General features: G+C 52.5%; 2 protein-coding genes across 5 annotated transcripts; both read right to left on the bottom strand.

Annotated features, from left to right (window-relative positions):
- Positions 1–3,470: 3,470 nt before the first annotated feature.
- Positions 3,471–8,135, bottom strand: FAM174C (family with sequence similarity 174 member C). 2 transcript variants are annotated; one of them, XM_066566502.1, is made up of 3 exons: positions 7,857–8,135; positions 7,102–7,218; positions 3,471–6,504 (listed from the first exon to the last, which is right to left on the bottom strand). In XM_066566502.1, the coding sequence occupies exons 1-3, from the start codon at positions 8,108–8,110 to the stop codon at positions 6,501–6,503; spliced, it is 375 nt and encodes a 124-aa protein (XP_066422599.1). In that variant the 5' UTR covers positions 8,111–8,135; the 3' UTR covers positions 3,471–6,500. The 2 variants fall into 2 exon arrangements, with proteins under 2 accessions (XP_066422599.1, XP_066422597.1); XM_066566500.1 differs by lacking the exon at positions 3,471–6,504 and having other exon boundaries at positions 7,098–7,263.
- Positions 8,136–9,857: 1,722 nt separating this feature from the next.
- Positions 9,858–14,522, bottom strand: CIRBP (cold inducible RNA binding protein). 3 transcript variants are annotated; one of them, XR_010785097.1, is made up of 8 exons: positions 14,404–14,522; positions 13,639–13,747; positions 13,437–13,543; positions 12,833–12,971; positions 12,657–12,741; positions 12,486–12,550; positions 10,133–10,228; positions 9,858–9,996 (listed from the first exon to the last, which is right to left on the bottom strand). XR_010785097.1 is itself a non-coding variant. In XM_066566494.1 (7 exons), the coding sequence occupies exons 2-7, from the start codon at positions 13,739–13,741 to the stop codon at positions 12,113–12,115; spliced, it is 516 nt and encodes a 171-aa protein (XP_066422591.1). In that variant the 5' UTR covers positions 13,742–13,747; positions 14,404–14,522; the 3' UTR covers positions 11,366–12,112. The 3 variants fall into 3 exon arrangements, 2 of the variants coding, with proteins under 2 accessions (XP_066422591.1, XP_066422589.1); XM_066566494.1 differs by lacking the exons at positions 9,858–9,996; positions 10,133–10,228 and adding an exon at positions 11,366–12,129; XM_066566492.1 differs by lacking the exons at positions 9,858–9,996; positions 10,133–10,228 and having other exon boundaries at positions 11,366–12,550.
- Between the last annotated feature and the right edge of the window lie 327 nt (positions 14,523–14,849).

Raw genomic sequence — 14,849 nt, 5'->3', positions numbered from 1 at the left:
GGTAATTTCTGATACAGGAAAATCTGCTTGTTGTGTAGAGGTGCTTTGTTGAGTGGAACAGAAGAGACATCAGAGATTCTGCAGCAGGTTTTCAAACATTCCCAGCTCCCTTCCCAATGTGCCACCTGATTCCACACCAACCCAGAGACACATTTTGGAATGCCAGTGTCCATGGAATGAAGGTGAGGAAGACCACCCAGCCCCTGCCCACAATGAGAGGGACACAGACACAGGGGAATTGTGAGTGCAGCTGAAAACGTTTACGGGGAAATTCCAAAAGCATCCAAAGTCACGCCAAAGCACCCAGAGCCACCCAGTGAGTGTATGAGCAATAAATGGGGCAAAATTTGTGACACCTTCCCCTGACCACACCCATCTGCTCACCCATCCAGGGCTTGGCCCCAGTGAGAGCCCAGCGTGTTCATGGGGACAAGCCGCGACCCAGAGAGCTGCCCATGGAGAAAATCCCAGGATAGTTTGGGTAGGAAGGACCTTAAAGCTTATTCATTTCCACCTCCTGCCATGGGCAGGCACACGTTCCACTAGATCAGGTTCTTCCAAACCCCATCCAAACCTGGCCTTGGTTAATGCCACCTAAAAAACCCTAAGGTTCATTTGGTACTGGAGAAATCCAGTGACAAGTCCAAAATCCATGAATGGAGTATCCTTTCTATATTCTAAATTTCTAAAATATTTCTAAATTTCTAAAATATCCTTTCTGTATTCTAAATTTCTATATTCTAAAATATTCTTTATTTTTCTCTTTTTCCTCCTTGGGGTGCTGGAGGCATTTGGACCATCTCTTCTCCCAGACAGTGACCAGAAAAAACTCACACACACAGACTGCTGTCACACATAAAAATACCAAAAATAAACCCCCAAAAACCCACAAAAAAAAAACCAAAAAACAAAAAACAAAAAAACCCCAAAAAAACCACCAAAACCTAAAAAAACCCCAACTTTAGACACAAACCCTCATTAAAAGCAGGGGACGGTGAGTGAGAGAAGAGAGAGAAGAGCTCAGCAGTGCTCCCTCCCCGGGCTGTGCCGCAGAGGTGATTTCGCACTCCACGGAGCGCGGCGTGAGGAGCCGCAGCAGCAAACAGGCTCTGGAATCAAAAGAGCTCCCTGGCACTCCACCGGCCCCGCAGCTCCCATTCCAGGGAAGGAAATTTGCATCCAAAGCATCAAGAGCACTTTACCTCGAGTTTAAAATAAATTCCGAGCAGATCCATGCCGCCAGCTTGTGTTTGTGACTGGAATCCCAGCCAGCGCCAGCCGGAGCCTGGCCCCGTTGAGAGCTCGGGAAGAGGGGATGGCACAGAGCAGGGAACAGGGATGAGGGTAGGACAGCACAGCTGCAGCTGGTCCAGCACCAAGGGCCACAGCAATTAGTGTTAATTGGGCTAACAGCCCCCTGAGCCTGAAAAGGAACAAGCACTCGGTTCACATCCTGTGGCAGCTCCCAGCACCGCACACAGATGGAGCTTGGAAGCACAGAATCGTGGAATTTTTTTGGAAAAGACCCCTGAGATCATGAAGTCCCAGCACTGCCAAGGGCACCATTAAACCATGTCCCAGGTGCCACACCCAGGCGTCTTCTGAACACTTCCAGGGATGGTGACACCACTACTGCCCTGGGCAGCCTGGGCCAGGCTGGATCCCTTCCTTTTGAGGAAGGAATTTTCTCTCATATCCAATCTAACTGGACATGGTGATGGTGTCCTGCCCATGCTGCTGCACAGGAATGCTGTTAGTTCATTAGCACTGCAGTTAATTTGGCCTAGGAAAGCTGGGGTGCCCCCAGGGCGCTGCTGTTCGTGTCTGTGCTGGAGCCAGTGGCATCACTCCATCAAACCAGGGCATCCTGAAACCTTGCAAGCCCAGAATCATAAAAATCTTTCCCAAACAAGTCCTGACAGGGCCAGGTGGAACCTGGTTCAAGTGGAGCCAGGGCAAGACCCTGCCCTGCTCCTGAGACACTCCCCTGAGAGAGAAACCCCAACAGCTCCCCAGGAGCCACCCCAAAACCTGCTGCTCCCCCAAAGAGACACAACCCCCAAAGGGCCCTTCCAGCTCATCGCAGACAGCTGCTGGAAGCAGCAGATTTGCCTTTCAAGGCACCAGGATTTATTTGCAGCTTCCCCAGGTGCAGGCAGTGCCCTGGCAGCTGCAAGTCTGGTCTGTGAGTGCCACCTACAGGGACCCCCTGTGCCCCAGCTCCTGGTGTGCCCTGACCCCCCTGTACCCCAGCTCCTGGTGTGCCCCGACCCCGCTGCCCCCCAGGACCCCACCAGTAACGAGGGGAAATCGTGGAGCAAACAAAACCCTCTCAGCTGCTCCAGGACATGGGGACACGGGAAGGGTGGCAGAGGGGGACAGGGGGAACGTGGCTTCTGTTTTCTCAGTGCCACCGATGCACACAGTCAGATGAGAAGCAGGCGTGAGTCAGGGAACGCCCTTGGGTTTGTTCTGGAACGAATTCCTTGCGGGGAGGAGCCAGGACATTCCCATTTCAGCCTGGAGGAGACTCAGGGGAGACTCCCAAGGGGCAGCTCCCATCTCTGCTCTCTGGGACAAGGGGCAGGAGCTGAGGGAAGGGCTGGAGCTGAGTCAGGGGAGGTTTAGGGTTGGATATTACTGAAAGATTCTTCCCTTTGAGTTGGGCGCTGCCCAGGCTCCCCAGCCCCAAGGCTGCCAGAGCTCCAGGAGCAGTTTGGAAGAACTTCCAGTTTGGACACTGCTCTCAGGGATGGACAGATTGGGGTTGTTGGGGTGTCTGTGCACCCCATCAAGTCGGACTCGATGATCCCTGTGGGTCCCTCCCAACTCAGGAGATTCTATGATCCAGGGAACAGCATCTCCTCCCTCACTTCCCAACAAGCAAAATGGAACTTGGTTCTGCTGCTGTGGAGAGGCTGGAATTGGCCTCACAGGGACTTTATTTGGTCCTCTGTACAATAAAAGGGAGTAATGTGAGAACAGGGAGAAAGGAGGAGACTTCAGAAAACTGAAACCAACCCAGAGATGACTGGAGAATCACAGAGTCACTGAATGGTTTGAAAGGGACCTTAAAGCTCACCCATGGGCAGGGCCACCTTCCATAGACCAGGTGGCTCCAAGCTCAATCCAACCTGGGCTTGGACACTTCCAGACAGGACACAAGGTGAGCAGCAGCCCTGGGAGCACAGTGGCACTGCCCTGTGAGCAGGGGGAAAACCCCAAGGACCCCATAAATCCATGATCTCACCAGAGCAGCCTCATCCCACGGGGTCAGCAGCCCATGCACACAGCAGGGAGGGATGGGTGGGCTGGAATTCTTTATTCCAGTGGCTCCAGGTACAAGGGAGGGGATGCTGCAATGACAAGAAAACCATGGATCAATACCATGGCCAGTGGCTGTTTAAAGGCAGATCAGCAGTTCCAGGAGGGCAAAACACGAGCTGCTCCCTGGGGAGTTCAGACAACAATGTACTCAAGTGCTGTTTATTGACTCCCACCACAGGCACAGACCCTGGCAGGGCTGCAGGTCCCATCCCAGGCACAGAACAAAACCACCAGAGTTGATCTCACCCCGCTCCCATGGATCCCATTAACCCTGCCCAGTAGGTTTGGGCAGCCCAGTATCAGCAGCAGAGCATCCCAAAAAGCCTCCAAGGTAACAGAGGGATTATGTAAACTTTGGAAAATTGGCTTGAGAGCAGAGTGTTGCAGTCAGTCACGATGCACACAGGTGGTGACTGTTACAGGTCGTGGTCCATCGGCTCCTTTGGGTGGGATGAGCAGGAATCCTGCAGACCAACAGGCACAGGGAACCTCCACCAACACCTTGGTTCATCCAGGAGAAATAAAAGTGCAGCAGTGGCTGCTGAGGGCCTCAGCCTGCCCAGGACCAGGCACAGGTGGGTCTGTTTGCATTCCTGTGTTTAGCCTGAAAAACAACTGGAAATCTACTGAAAGATCCAACTGGGGCAAAGAGACCTAAAGCACGGGTATCAAACACACATGGAGGAACTGAAAGAGTAATGGAAGGAACACCTGAACTGCTCCTTTGTGGAAATGTCATGCGAGGTGCTCAAAGCTGCTGTTTTATTTGCAGGATCCACCCCAAAACCCCCCTGGCCTGGCCCTGCTCGCATTAAAGAAGTGCCAGATCCAGCTGATTCTTCCTGGAGAAATGGGATCATGCTGAGCACCTCAAGGAGTCTCAGATCTGTCCCTTGGGTTTCTTCTCTTAGAAAAGGTCTCCAAGGACTCAGAGCAGAGCAGGGATGAAATGTCACAGCCTGCAAAGGGCAAATCCCGATGCCAAATGCTGCTGAGGGGGAGAATGGAAACAGCTTCACAGGGTCCCTGATTACAGCTCCAACCTGTCTTCAGCCCAAGACCAGGACAAGTGACAGCCCCACAAGCACCTTTGTACCCTGCACCCTTTAAAGGTGGCCAGCAAGACTCTGAAGACATGGAAGTGGTGTAGAAATTCCAGGTTGGCACCTCAGTTTCTTTCCCTACACAGCACAGCCCAGGCACCTCATCACCTGCTCCACACATTTCCCTGCTCAAAAACAAACATCTGTTCCAGCCAAAACTAATTCCAGCAGATTTATTTTCAAGGCAAGACCTATTGCTTGAGGTTCCCTCTGATCTGAATAATTCAACATTAAACAAACGCTCCACTCCTGTGAGGTGAGGAAACTTGAGAATTGCAAACCCCACCTGCCCAACAAGAGGGGAGCCTAAGGAATGCTCAGGAGCATCACTCCAGGTGAAGGGAGGATGAGGAATGTGTTGTTCAAACACTGAGCATGGCAGTGGATTGGGACAGTCAGGCTCCAAGAGCACAGGGAACAACTTTTCAGAGGGAATAAAAGAGCCAGGGAATTACCAGCGCATTCAGCCCTGCAGGATGAAGAAAGATCCTCACAGAGCTCCAACCATCCCCAGGGAAGCTGCAGCCGAGTGGAGCCATCCCAGCGATTCCCACATGGAACCTCTGCCTGCTCCCATCTGCCACAAAGCAGGGAACACCCAAAATAGGTGTGAAATGACCCAAAGGACAGGAAAACGGGGCACACGCAACCACGGTGTGCACATGGCAATGTTATTAAAAAAATAGATACGTGTGTATTTTAAAATCCTCGGTGCACATGCGAGACAGAGCTGCCACAGGGGGTGGGATTTCTCCAGGAAACCTCACCTGCCCTGGACAGACCAACGTGGCTGCTTGCACAGGATCACAGCACTCCCTCAGCAGATTCTGCAGCATCTGCCAGCCCCCAGCCTCCCCCTGATCACGATCAGCACATCCCTGTCCCTTCCTCCAGAGTCACCGGTGCCCCTGATCCACAGGGGATGTGCAATCCAAAGGAAAGGAGCCAGACATCCCAAAGATTCACCCTAAAGGTGCCACAGGGACCCTCCCTGCCCGCAGGGCAAATCCCTCGGGTTCTCCAAACAAAGGCACTGCCAGCTTGGGGGGAAGTGGGATTTAAGGATGTGCTGCCAGTTTTCAAGGAAAGGCCACAGACAGAAGCATTAGTGAGCAGTTTTCACCCATTCAGCAGCAAATCCACCCAACAACCACCTCCTGACACATTCAGCTTTGGTCCTACACAATCAGATCCCAAATATCCACGTAACAATGGGCTGCAGGAAAGATGCCAGCTGAGTACCAGCCAAGGGAATGAGACTCCAGGGTCCTTGAGAGGAGAGAACGCATCCAGAGCTGCCCTGAATCACAGTCAAGAGGAGTTGTGGTCCCCCTTTTCCAGTCATCAGCTGCTCCAAGACACTCCCTGGCTCACATCTGGCTCTTCCTCAGGTATCCAGAGCTTGGCAGATGTCACAGGTGTCCCTGGTGAGCTCACAGCTGGGGCTGGGCAGAGTCCAGGCATTCCCAGCCCTTTCGGAGAAAGATTCCTTTGGGTTTTGGCCCCTTTCATTTCTGTAAACCCGTGAATGACCTGGATTATCCCAGTAATTGCCGATCCTGCAAAATGTAACTCGTTTAACTCCTTCCCAAAGCTGCTCTGTCTGAGCTATCACCCTCCCACCCCCGTTTGTGTAACAGAGCCAGAGCTCTCACAGCTCCTCCCAGAAGCTAATTACAGAGACACTTCCCAAAGAAGTAACCTGATATTGCATGAAGGAAAGAGGATCAGCCTGGAGAAGGAATCTGATGCTTCCAGGGCAAGGAGAGAGGGATATGAGGCACAGGGGCAGCTCTCGAGCTCAGATTTCAGGTGCTGAAAATCATCCCAAGAGCATCTCCTTTACCTCAGCCCTTCCCCGTGCAGTGAACAGCTCCCATCTTTCCCCAGAAATGTCCCCAAGAATGCACGTGAAGAAAACAGGTTTGGTCCCCTCTCCCCTGCCCCAGCTATGGAAGGGCTCAGACTGTTAGTTAAGTCATTGTAAGCAGATATAAAACTTGAGCACTAAGGATTCCACTGGGATTGGACCCTCCATCACTCCAGGCAGCCGGTGCCACTGGTCCCGAGTCATCTGGAAAAAAAAAAAGGAGACACCCAAAATCAGGGGGAGCTGAGGTGACGTTCCTTGAGGTGACATTCCTCCTGAGCTTAAAACAACCTCCCCAGAAATCAAACTGGTGGGATGTGAGCACAATGCTGGGAAAGCAGGAATGGATATCCCTGTGAGACTGGGAGTTGGAACTGTGATGAGACCTGGAAGCAATTCCCAAAAATAAAAAAAGAAAACACAAAACAAACCAGGAATTTTGCTGGGAAAACAGGAATGCATATCCTGATGGGACTGGGAGTTTGAATTGTGATAGGAGTTGGAAGCAATTCCTCCCTGTATAACACAGGGAGGCCCAGACTGGGCACAGGGGCTCTCCCAACAGCTCTGTGACCCCACAGTAGTGTCCAAACAACCCTGTCAGTGAGACTTTTCCTGGGCCAGAAAACGAGGAAAAGTGAGATAAACCCGTGTGCCAACACAGAGACCACACACAGGCGTTTTAATTTATGCAGATCTGGTTGTAGGAGCTGTGCCAGAGCTCCCACAGTTTTGGGAAAGGAGCCTCAGCCCCTTGTGAGGAAAAGAGCAACACAAAAAACACACAAAATGCTCCCTCACCGCCTCAGGTTCCGGCTTTCAAACACGGTGTCCTCGTCACTGTCAAGGGAGCCCAGCTCGATGTTCTCATCCTGGTTCGACAGCAGCCCGTACTTCTTCCTCTGGGGCTTCTTCAACCTGAAATGAGTTTTGGGCTCGTTTCTGGGGCCCTCGGACCTGGGGCTGAGGGACACGGAGAGCACAGTGAGTGAGCCGCTGTCCCCACCCAGCGGGTGGTTTTAGCGGAGATGGTTTAGCGCTAATTACCTCGGGTAATTAACAGTGTGAGGGATTTACAGCGACGTTTTGGACTCGCTGCCAAAGGGATGCGCTGGGGAGGCAGAGCCCCGGCTGGCAGAGAGAGGGAGGGAGGGGAATTCAGGGAAAATGGGCACAAACCCAGGGAATAGGAGCGGAATTGGGGCAGGCAAGGGACAAGGGACACCGTGACCGGCTTCGGGGGACCCAGAGCAAGACCGGGACGGGCAGGGGGGACAGGGACCAGGACAAGCACGGGCACTGCCACAAGCAACGGGGACTGGGTCCAGGACCAGGACAATCAGGGTGACACCCCCGACCAGGGGGAACCAGGACTAGAAGGGTAGAGAACCCCAGAACCAGGACAAGCTGGGACACAGCCCGGGATAACGGGAACAGGAACCGGGACCAGCAGGGACACAGCCCCGGGTCAGGCGACACCAGGATGGGGACAAGAGCAGGAGCAGCAGAACATGGATACAGCCGCGCTCGGGTGCCTGTCCCCGCTTTGCACTCACCGGAACGCCCGCAGCATGAAGTAGAAGGCGGCCAGCGCCGACAGAGCGCTCAGCACATAAACAGCGCGCCTCAGCACCGGCAGCCCCGACCCCACCGACAGCCTCGGCCCGGACTCGTGCTCCGTTCCCGACTGCGTCTCGTTCCGTGTGACCGCCCGCGGCGGCTCCGTGCTGTTCCCCGGGTTGGGGGCGGCGGCGCGGCCGAGGTGCGGGACGAGGAGGAGGAAGAGGAGGAGGAGGAGGAGGCGCGGCATGGCCGGGCCGGGCGGCGGAGCGGGAGTGGCGGCCGCAGGAAGGCGCCGGGACGGTGCGCGCGGCTCAGGCCCCGCCCGGGCCCCGCGGAACCGCTCGCGGGTTCCGGGGCTGCGCCGTTCCGGGGCGGCCGTGACCCGCTCACGGAGCCGCCGCGGGGCTCCGACATTTTGCCCTCAGGGTTGTTGTTGTTTGCCCTCGGGAGCTGCGTGCCCCTGGGCGAGGCCGCCATTTCTCCCTCACTGCAACACCCCGTCTGCCACAGACGCCATTTTCCGCTCAGGGTCATCCTTCCTCTCTCAGGGCTGCCATTGCCCTTTCAGGGCTCTCATTCCTCCCTCAGAGCCGCCATTTCCCCCTCAGGATTCTCCCTCCCCCCTCAAGGCCACCATTTTTTCCCGAGGGTCATAATTTCTCCCTCAGTGTCACCTCTTCCCCCTCATAGCAGGACCTTCTCCCCCAGAGCCGCCATTTCCCCCTCAGGGTTCTTCTTCTCCCTTCAGGGCGGCCATTCCCGCCCCATGGTGAACACAACTGGAAACAGAAGCATTTTGAGCATTTCGAAAATTTCTATCCCCCATTTTTCCTCTCTGCAGACACTTCGGGCTGAACAGGGCTCAGTCACTGCTGGGCAGGGCTCAGGCCCTTCAGCCCTGCTCCACTTCCCCATTTTTCCTCAGGGAATGGCTCAAGCTGCCTGGACACACAGGGCTTACTTTAAAAAAAGGGCATTTTGGTTAAAACTGGGTCACCCGAGCTCACGTCAGACCCACGGCACCCAGACACCTTCCCGATGACACCACTGGGTTCCACATCCAGCCCCTGGCTCCAGCGATTCCCTCACCCATCCTAACAAGACATCATTAACTCAATGGCATAATTAGCAATGCCAAAAATAACAGCACCTTCAACCAGGCTATTTTTGCACCTGTTCATTATTTCTGCCTGCGTCTAAGCATCCTATTTAGGAAGGTCTTACAAAGCATTATTTGTAAGTATTTTCAGCCTGAATTAATTTCAGCCTCACCTGACTGCATTTTTATCAGCAAAGACTTCACACACTCCTCAGCTTTCATTATATTTCATATCCTCCTGCATTAACATGCAAAAAATCCTCACTGGTGAATTGCTCAATTCAACCCCCAGAAGTGTGTCATGGCTGATTGCTTTTTTTAAATGCTGTTCACTTAGATAATTTGAAAAAGGTTAAAGGAGGAAAAGTAGGTTTTGTGAAGTGAGCTCAATAATCCCCTCCTGCAGGCAGGAATGTCTGGAGACTCCTATCAGTGGAAAATGGAGAACTGATGGCTCTTGGGCAGCAAGTCCTCAGGGCTCCTGAATGAGCCCATCACCAAATTCTGAGTTTATCAGTTAAAAAAAATGGGTAGAAAAGGGCAGGATGAAGCAATCAGCTCTTAACACAAAAAAAAAGGGCAGGAGCAGCTGAGATCATCAAAAATTCTCACTGCTCTCACCCTGCAATCTCCTGCCAGAAACACATTCAGAGTGTCAGCCTCTCCCAGCATAATTATATTAATCCTCCTCATCACCGAGCTGCCACATTTTTGGGATTTAACTCACAACAAGACCTCATGTCCCATGAGGATCACACATCAGTCTGCTTGGAGCAGAGTGTGTTCACCTCCAAGCACCACAGTGGCAGTTGGCTCTGTGCTCTCAACTGGGCTGTGCACCAGACAAATACTTTTGCCAAAAACATACTGTTTCCCACAAAAAGTACCACAGAGATTTGTTTTTTCCACATTTCAGTGTTTTATTCTGTCTTGACTGATTTGGTTCATGTAAAAATGAGCAACACCACTGCTTTGAGCTCTTCATCTCCGCACTCCAGTGTCTGTCCTTCTGTCCGCTCTGACGCGTCTCAGTGCTGAAACGAAACGGACACAAGAGAATTGGAAGGTGGATAAAGATACAGGAATGGAAGAGGGTTACTGTACCAACTTAGGGATAAGGAACAGGGACACCGCCAAAGGAAAAAAACCTCAGGAAAGGGATGTTATTACCTGGTTGGCAAACTTGCTGCAGCATCCCTGGAACGCAGCAGCTCTGGTCGCTCAGGATCCGCTGGGCCTCCGAAGCGTGAGCCGGGTCCCTTCAGCCTGCTAAAGCAGAGAGGCATTAACAAGAGCCCAGGGCAGAGGCTGCTCTTGCCCCCAACCTCCCCACACAGCTCACAGCGCACGAGGGTCTCACAAGCCATCGCTGAACCCATCACACCACAAAGCACAGTCTGGGAAAACTGTTCCGGGCCGGCTGCTGCCCGTGCTCAGCCAGCCCATGGATTGGATCCCCTAAGCAGAGAGTTAACACTTGGACATGGCTGCTTAGGAAGTGTGGGCCATGGGAAAAAGTTAATGGCAACAAGTAGGATGGCAAAGAAAGCTACAATTAAAGTGAGCAACTTAATGAAGTCTAGGAAGAGTCTCAATAGATGAACACATATCGAGTCAGGGAGTTCGTTCCAATCTTGCTTCCGTACCTACAGCAAGACACGGCTGCATGCCCAACTCTGATCTGTGGAACTCAAGGTGTGCCACAAGCCAAAGGTTGCATACGGCATGGGTTAACGTTTTTCCAGCAGCTGACCAAAATTGTCAAAAGGAATATTTCACAGGTACATTAGACTTTCAAATGAGCTCTCAACAAGAGGAAGGATGCGGACATGAGCAAAAGGAGTTACCTCGAATTACAGGACTATTTCCACATATGAACTAGCCAAGAGAGCAGCTCTCGTCTCAGAGGTTTCTGTTGGAGGCACAACACTTCTTTTCTCCAAGGACACTGCAGTTTCCATTTGCTAGCAAAGAATTCTTAGAACTTGTAAGCAATGACACAGCTAAGCTAAGCCCGGCATTCCCCTACATCGCACACGCGCTCGGCACGCAGGGAACAGCCCAGGGACTACAGCACTTGGCTCTTCTCTACAGGTCCCAGTGTAGCCTGCAGCAGCTTTGCAGGAAACATCCATTATCCTTCCTAACATTCCAACTGCACTTCGCTCCTAGCACGCCCTCAGGTTTGTACTTCCAGCCTCTACAGACAAGTTTTGACTACGTTATGTGAAATTTCTTGGCCAATTCAGATGTCAAGACCGATTTTAGGATTAAAATTCCAGCGGCCGGGCAATCGTCCGGCCAGCTCTGCCACTGTCCCTAATCTCCTCCTCTCGCTTCCAAGACTGTTCTTCATCTCCAAAGGTTGTGTTGTGCAATGAAATGTAAATGTCAGGAGCAGAGTTCATTTCAGACGGTCTTTTAATAGGCTTCGTAAAGCCAAAGAAAACTGTATACAGGAATCCTTTACCACTTCAAATACAACAGCAATGGAATATGCATATTTCTTCCAGTAAAAAAGGACAATATAAATAAACATTTTCAAGAACCTCTTTATGGTAAGTTTGCAAGTCTAGTTCTGGGTCATTTACATCATTACAACAGTAAAAATACCGTTATGCGGGTTGAACATACAAGCACGTTTCTCTTTAGATATATCAAGGTGGTTTGCCTTCCAACGGAACCCAAGCTGCATTCCTACCTTGCTACACTAAAGGAATGTTACAAAAGACGAAGGTAATGCACTTGAAAAAAAAAAAAAAAGAAGAAAAAAAAGTCCACAGCTTGTTCAGCTTCTAGTGAACATTGGTACAAGGTCCTTGCTAGCTCAAAAGAAACTGAATTGGGGCCCCAACTTAAAAAAAACCAACCAAAAACGAACACCTTGGCTCATTCATGGAGGATAAAATAAAATCTGAAGTGCTTTCAAAAAAGATTAAAACCACTTGAAAGCAGAGCTTTCTCCAAGACAGTCTAATCAGACAGTCTTGTCTCAGAAGCTGCCAGGCTGTGTATGACAAGATCAGAACTGATAATACTACAAAAGTGAAAATACAAGTAGATGTACTACACAATAACCATTTCAGCGAAGCTCCAAAAATCTTTATAAATACAGCCATTGGAAGGACGATCTTGAGTCAGGAAGGATTTTTACTCGTTGTGTGTAGCTGAGGACAAGAAGCAGGCACAATTGTAAAGGCACTGAAGCAAAGACAAGTTCCAGCATTTTACTCCCTTTGCATTATTCCAAGGCTACGGCTACTTGGCTACTGAGATCCCCCACCCGCGGGTCAGTGCGTTAGGGCAGCCGAGTTTGGGCTCCAGGAACACCTTTTTTTTTTTTTTTTTTTTAAACACTTGCTTTGCCTTAGATCCGAGCAACTCCTGCACATGCATTAAATTAGAATCTCCCGGCACCACCACGTCCACAGCCTGAGCCTGCCCCAGCTGCAGGCTCAGGCTCAGCAGGTTCAGAGCTCCTACAGCACACGGACTCAGCGCTCCCGCTCGAAGCAGCACTTACCGTAACTGTCATAGCTGTCTCTGTAGGAGCCTCCCGAGTTCCTGTCTCCATAGCCACCTTGACTCCTGCAGGACAAACAGAACTCGCTTTACAGCTGCTCAACTCCTTCCTCTGCTGCTTTGAGCCCCACCACAGCTTCCCCACCATCCCTGGTGCTGGCAGAGCCCTTACCTGCTATTATAGTAGTCTCTGGAGCCGTTATAGCCTCCGCTTCTGGAATCAAATCTGCTGCCGCCATAGCCTCTGTCTCCACCTCCTTGGAAATACAAGGAAATGAGGTTTTTCAACCATTCTGATAAGTGAAACCGCCCCCCCCGTGCAGACATGAGTGAGCCCCATGCACTCACCTCTGGAGAAGCCACGGCCCCGGCCTCGGCCCCCGCGGAAGAAGCCCCGGCCCCCTGAAGACCCCCCTCTGTAGCCACGGGATCTGTTCTCTGAGGACTTCCCAGCCTGGTCAACTCGGATCTGACGCCCATCTACAGACTAAAACACAACCACAGTTAGCCAAACCAAAATATTTAAATAGAAAGCACACGTAGAACGAGTTGCACGCCTTCATAGTTGGCTGAGCAGTGCCAGGACTCGCTGCTTGTGAAAGAAACAAATGCCTCTTTCATGCCACAATTAAATCAAGTAGGCAAAAAACCTGATATATTAAGAAATATTATTAAAATATTATATATTTTATACAGAAATGCCTATAAAGTCATATCTCAGTCATCCAGATTCCATAATGGAACGTTATAGTTTTACTCCTAGTACACATATATATATATATATATATTCATTTACATATTAATTCATATAGCCAGACTTTTTACATCCATATCATCTCATCTAAGATACTAGCAGTTATCTGTTTTTCCACACAGCCTGAACAGCAGCACATCTCTAATTCTCTTCCTCCACACTATAGGAAATAAAGAATCAACTCTAGGGCCTCCTCACCTTTCCATTCATCGCCATCATTGCATCTTTTGCATCATCGATATTTTCAAAAGTAACAAAGCCAAAACCTCTGGATCTCTGAGTCTCTCTGTCTTTCACCACCACGACTGTGAAAAGGAGAGATAGGAAACGAAAACCAATCAGCACCAGGGAAATTTAACAGACTTGGGGAAACTATCCCATCGTGGCTCTGCAGTCTCACCTTCAGAAATCTGTCCGTATTTAGAGAAGACTTGCTCCAATGACTGCTCATTGGTGTCGAAACTGAGCCCGCCGACAAAGAGCTTTCCCTCATCTGATGCCATTCTGACCTGCCAAACCAACAGAACCGAGTCAGCGACTCAAAAAACCCACACAATCCCCAGGAGGTCTAAAACAATAAATCCTTCTAACACCACCTATAACAACACCAATGTGATCTCACACTCCCGGACGCCTTATGCGGTCCTCCAGCCTTACAAGGGGGTCTCCCTCAGAGAGTGCGGGAGCGAGGGCCCGACTAGGACTCCGCGAGGCTCAGGGCCAAGGGCACAGGGGAGCAGCATTGGGACCAGGCCCCGGTAGAACCCGCGGCCGGGTCGGGTCCCGCCAACCCCCGGTGGGACCCCTGGTACCGGCCCCTCCGTGCCCAGGGCGCATGCGCGCCCGCATCGCCCCCTACCGGCCTGTCCTGGGCAGCACCGCCCGCCGCCCCCTCCCTCCTGCCCGCCATTTTGCACGGCCGAGGCCCGTCGCCATTTTGTTTCCGCGCACGCCTTTTCCCCCGCCGCGGCCCCTTCCCCGACACGGTCCAGAGCGGCCCGCTGCGCCGTGCCCCCCGTGCCCGCAGCGGGCACCGATCGGCGGGCCGGGAGCCGCGGCCCAGCCTCCCCGCGGGACCCGGCCCTCTGCCCCTGGGACACGGCTCCGCTCACTGCGGACCGCCCGGCCCGGTGCGGTCGCGGCCGCCCCGCGCGACTGCGCTCACCGATAGCCGGGCAGTGCGAGGTCCACACAACACTTCAAAGCTTCAGCGAAATGTACGGCGAGCCTGGCGGGGCGGCGCCTTATAAACACCCGCGCCTCATCCCGCCTATCTTATGAATATGCAGATGAACCCCGCTGCAAGGAGGGGCGACACGTCACCAAAGCGCTGCCGCCGCTGCACCACCTGATTGGGCGGGATTTCATTAATATTAATGAACCACGGCGGGGGCGAAGGTAGGGGCGCGCAAACAAAACCACGGCGTGGCCCCACCCCCTCCATCCACGCGGGGGCGGGGCGCGACGGACGGCGCCCATTGGCTGCGCGCGCGGAGGCGGGCGGGAGCGCCCCTGTGAGAGGGAAGGAAGTGGAGGTCGCTGATTGGGCGGGGGGCGCGGCCGCCCCGCCCCTCTGGCGAAGGGGGCGTGTCCATGCTGGCCCAGTTTCGC

This window comes from Molothrus aeneus, chromosome 27 (assembly GCF_037042795.1).
Source record: "Molothrus aeneus isolate 106 chromosome 27, BPBGC_Maene_1.0, whole genome shotgun sequence".
NCBI classification, from domain to species: Eukaryota; Metazoa; Chordata; class Aves; order Passeriformes; family Icteridae; genus Molothrus; species Molothrus aeneus.
The sequence above is the reverse complement of the archived record's forward strand: the minus strand, read 5'-3'. Positions and strand labels throughout refer to the sequence as shown.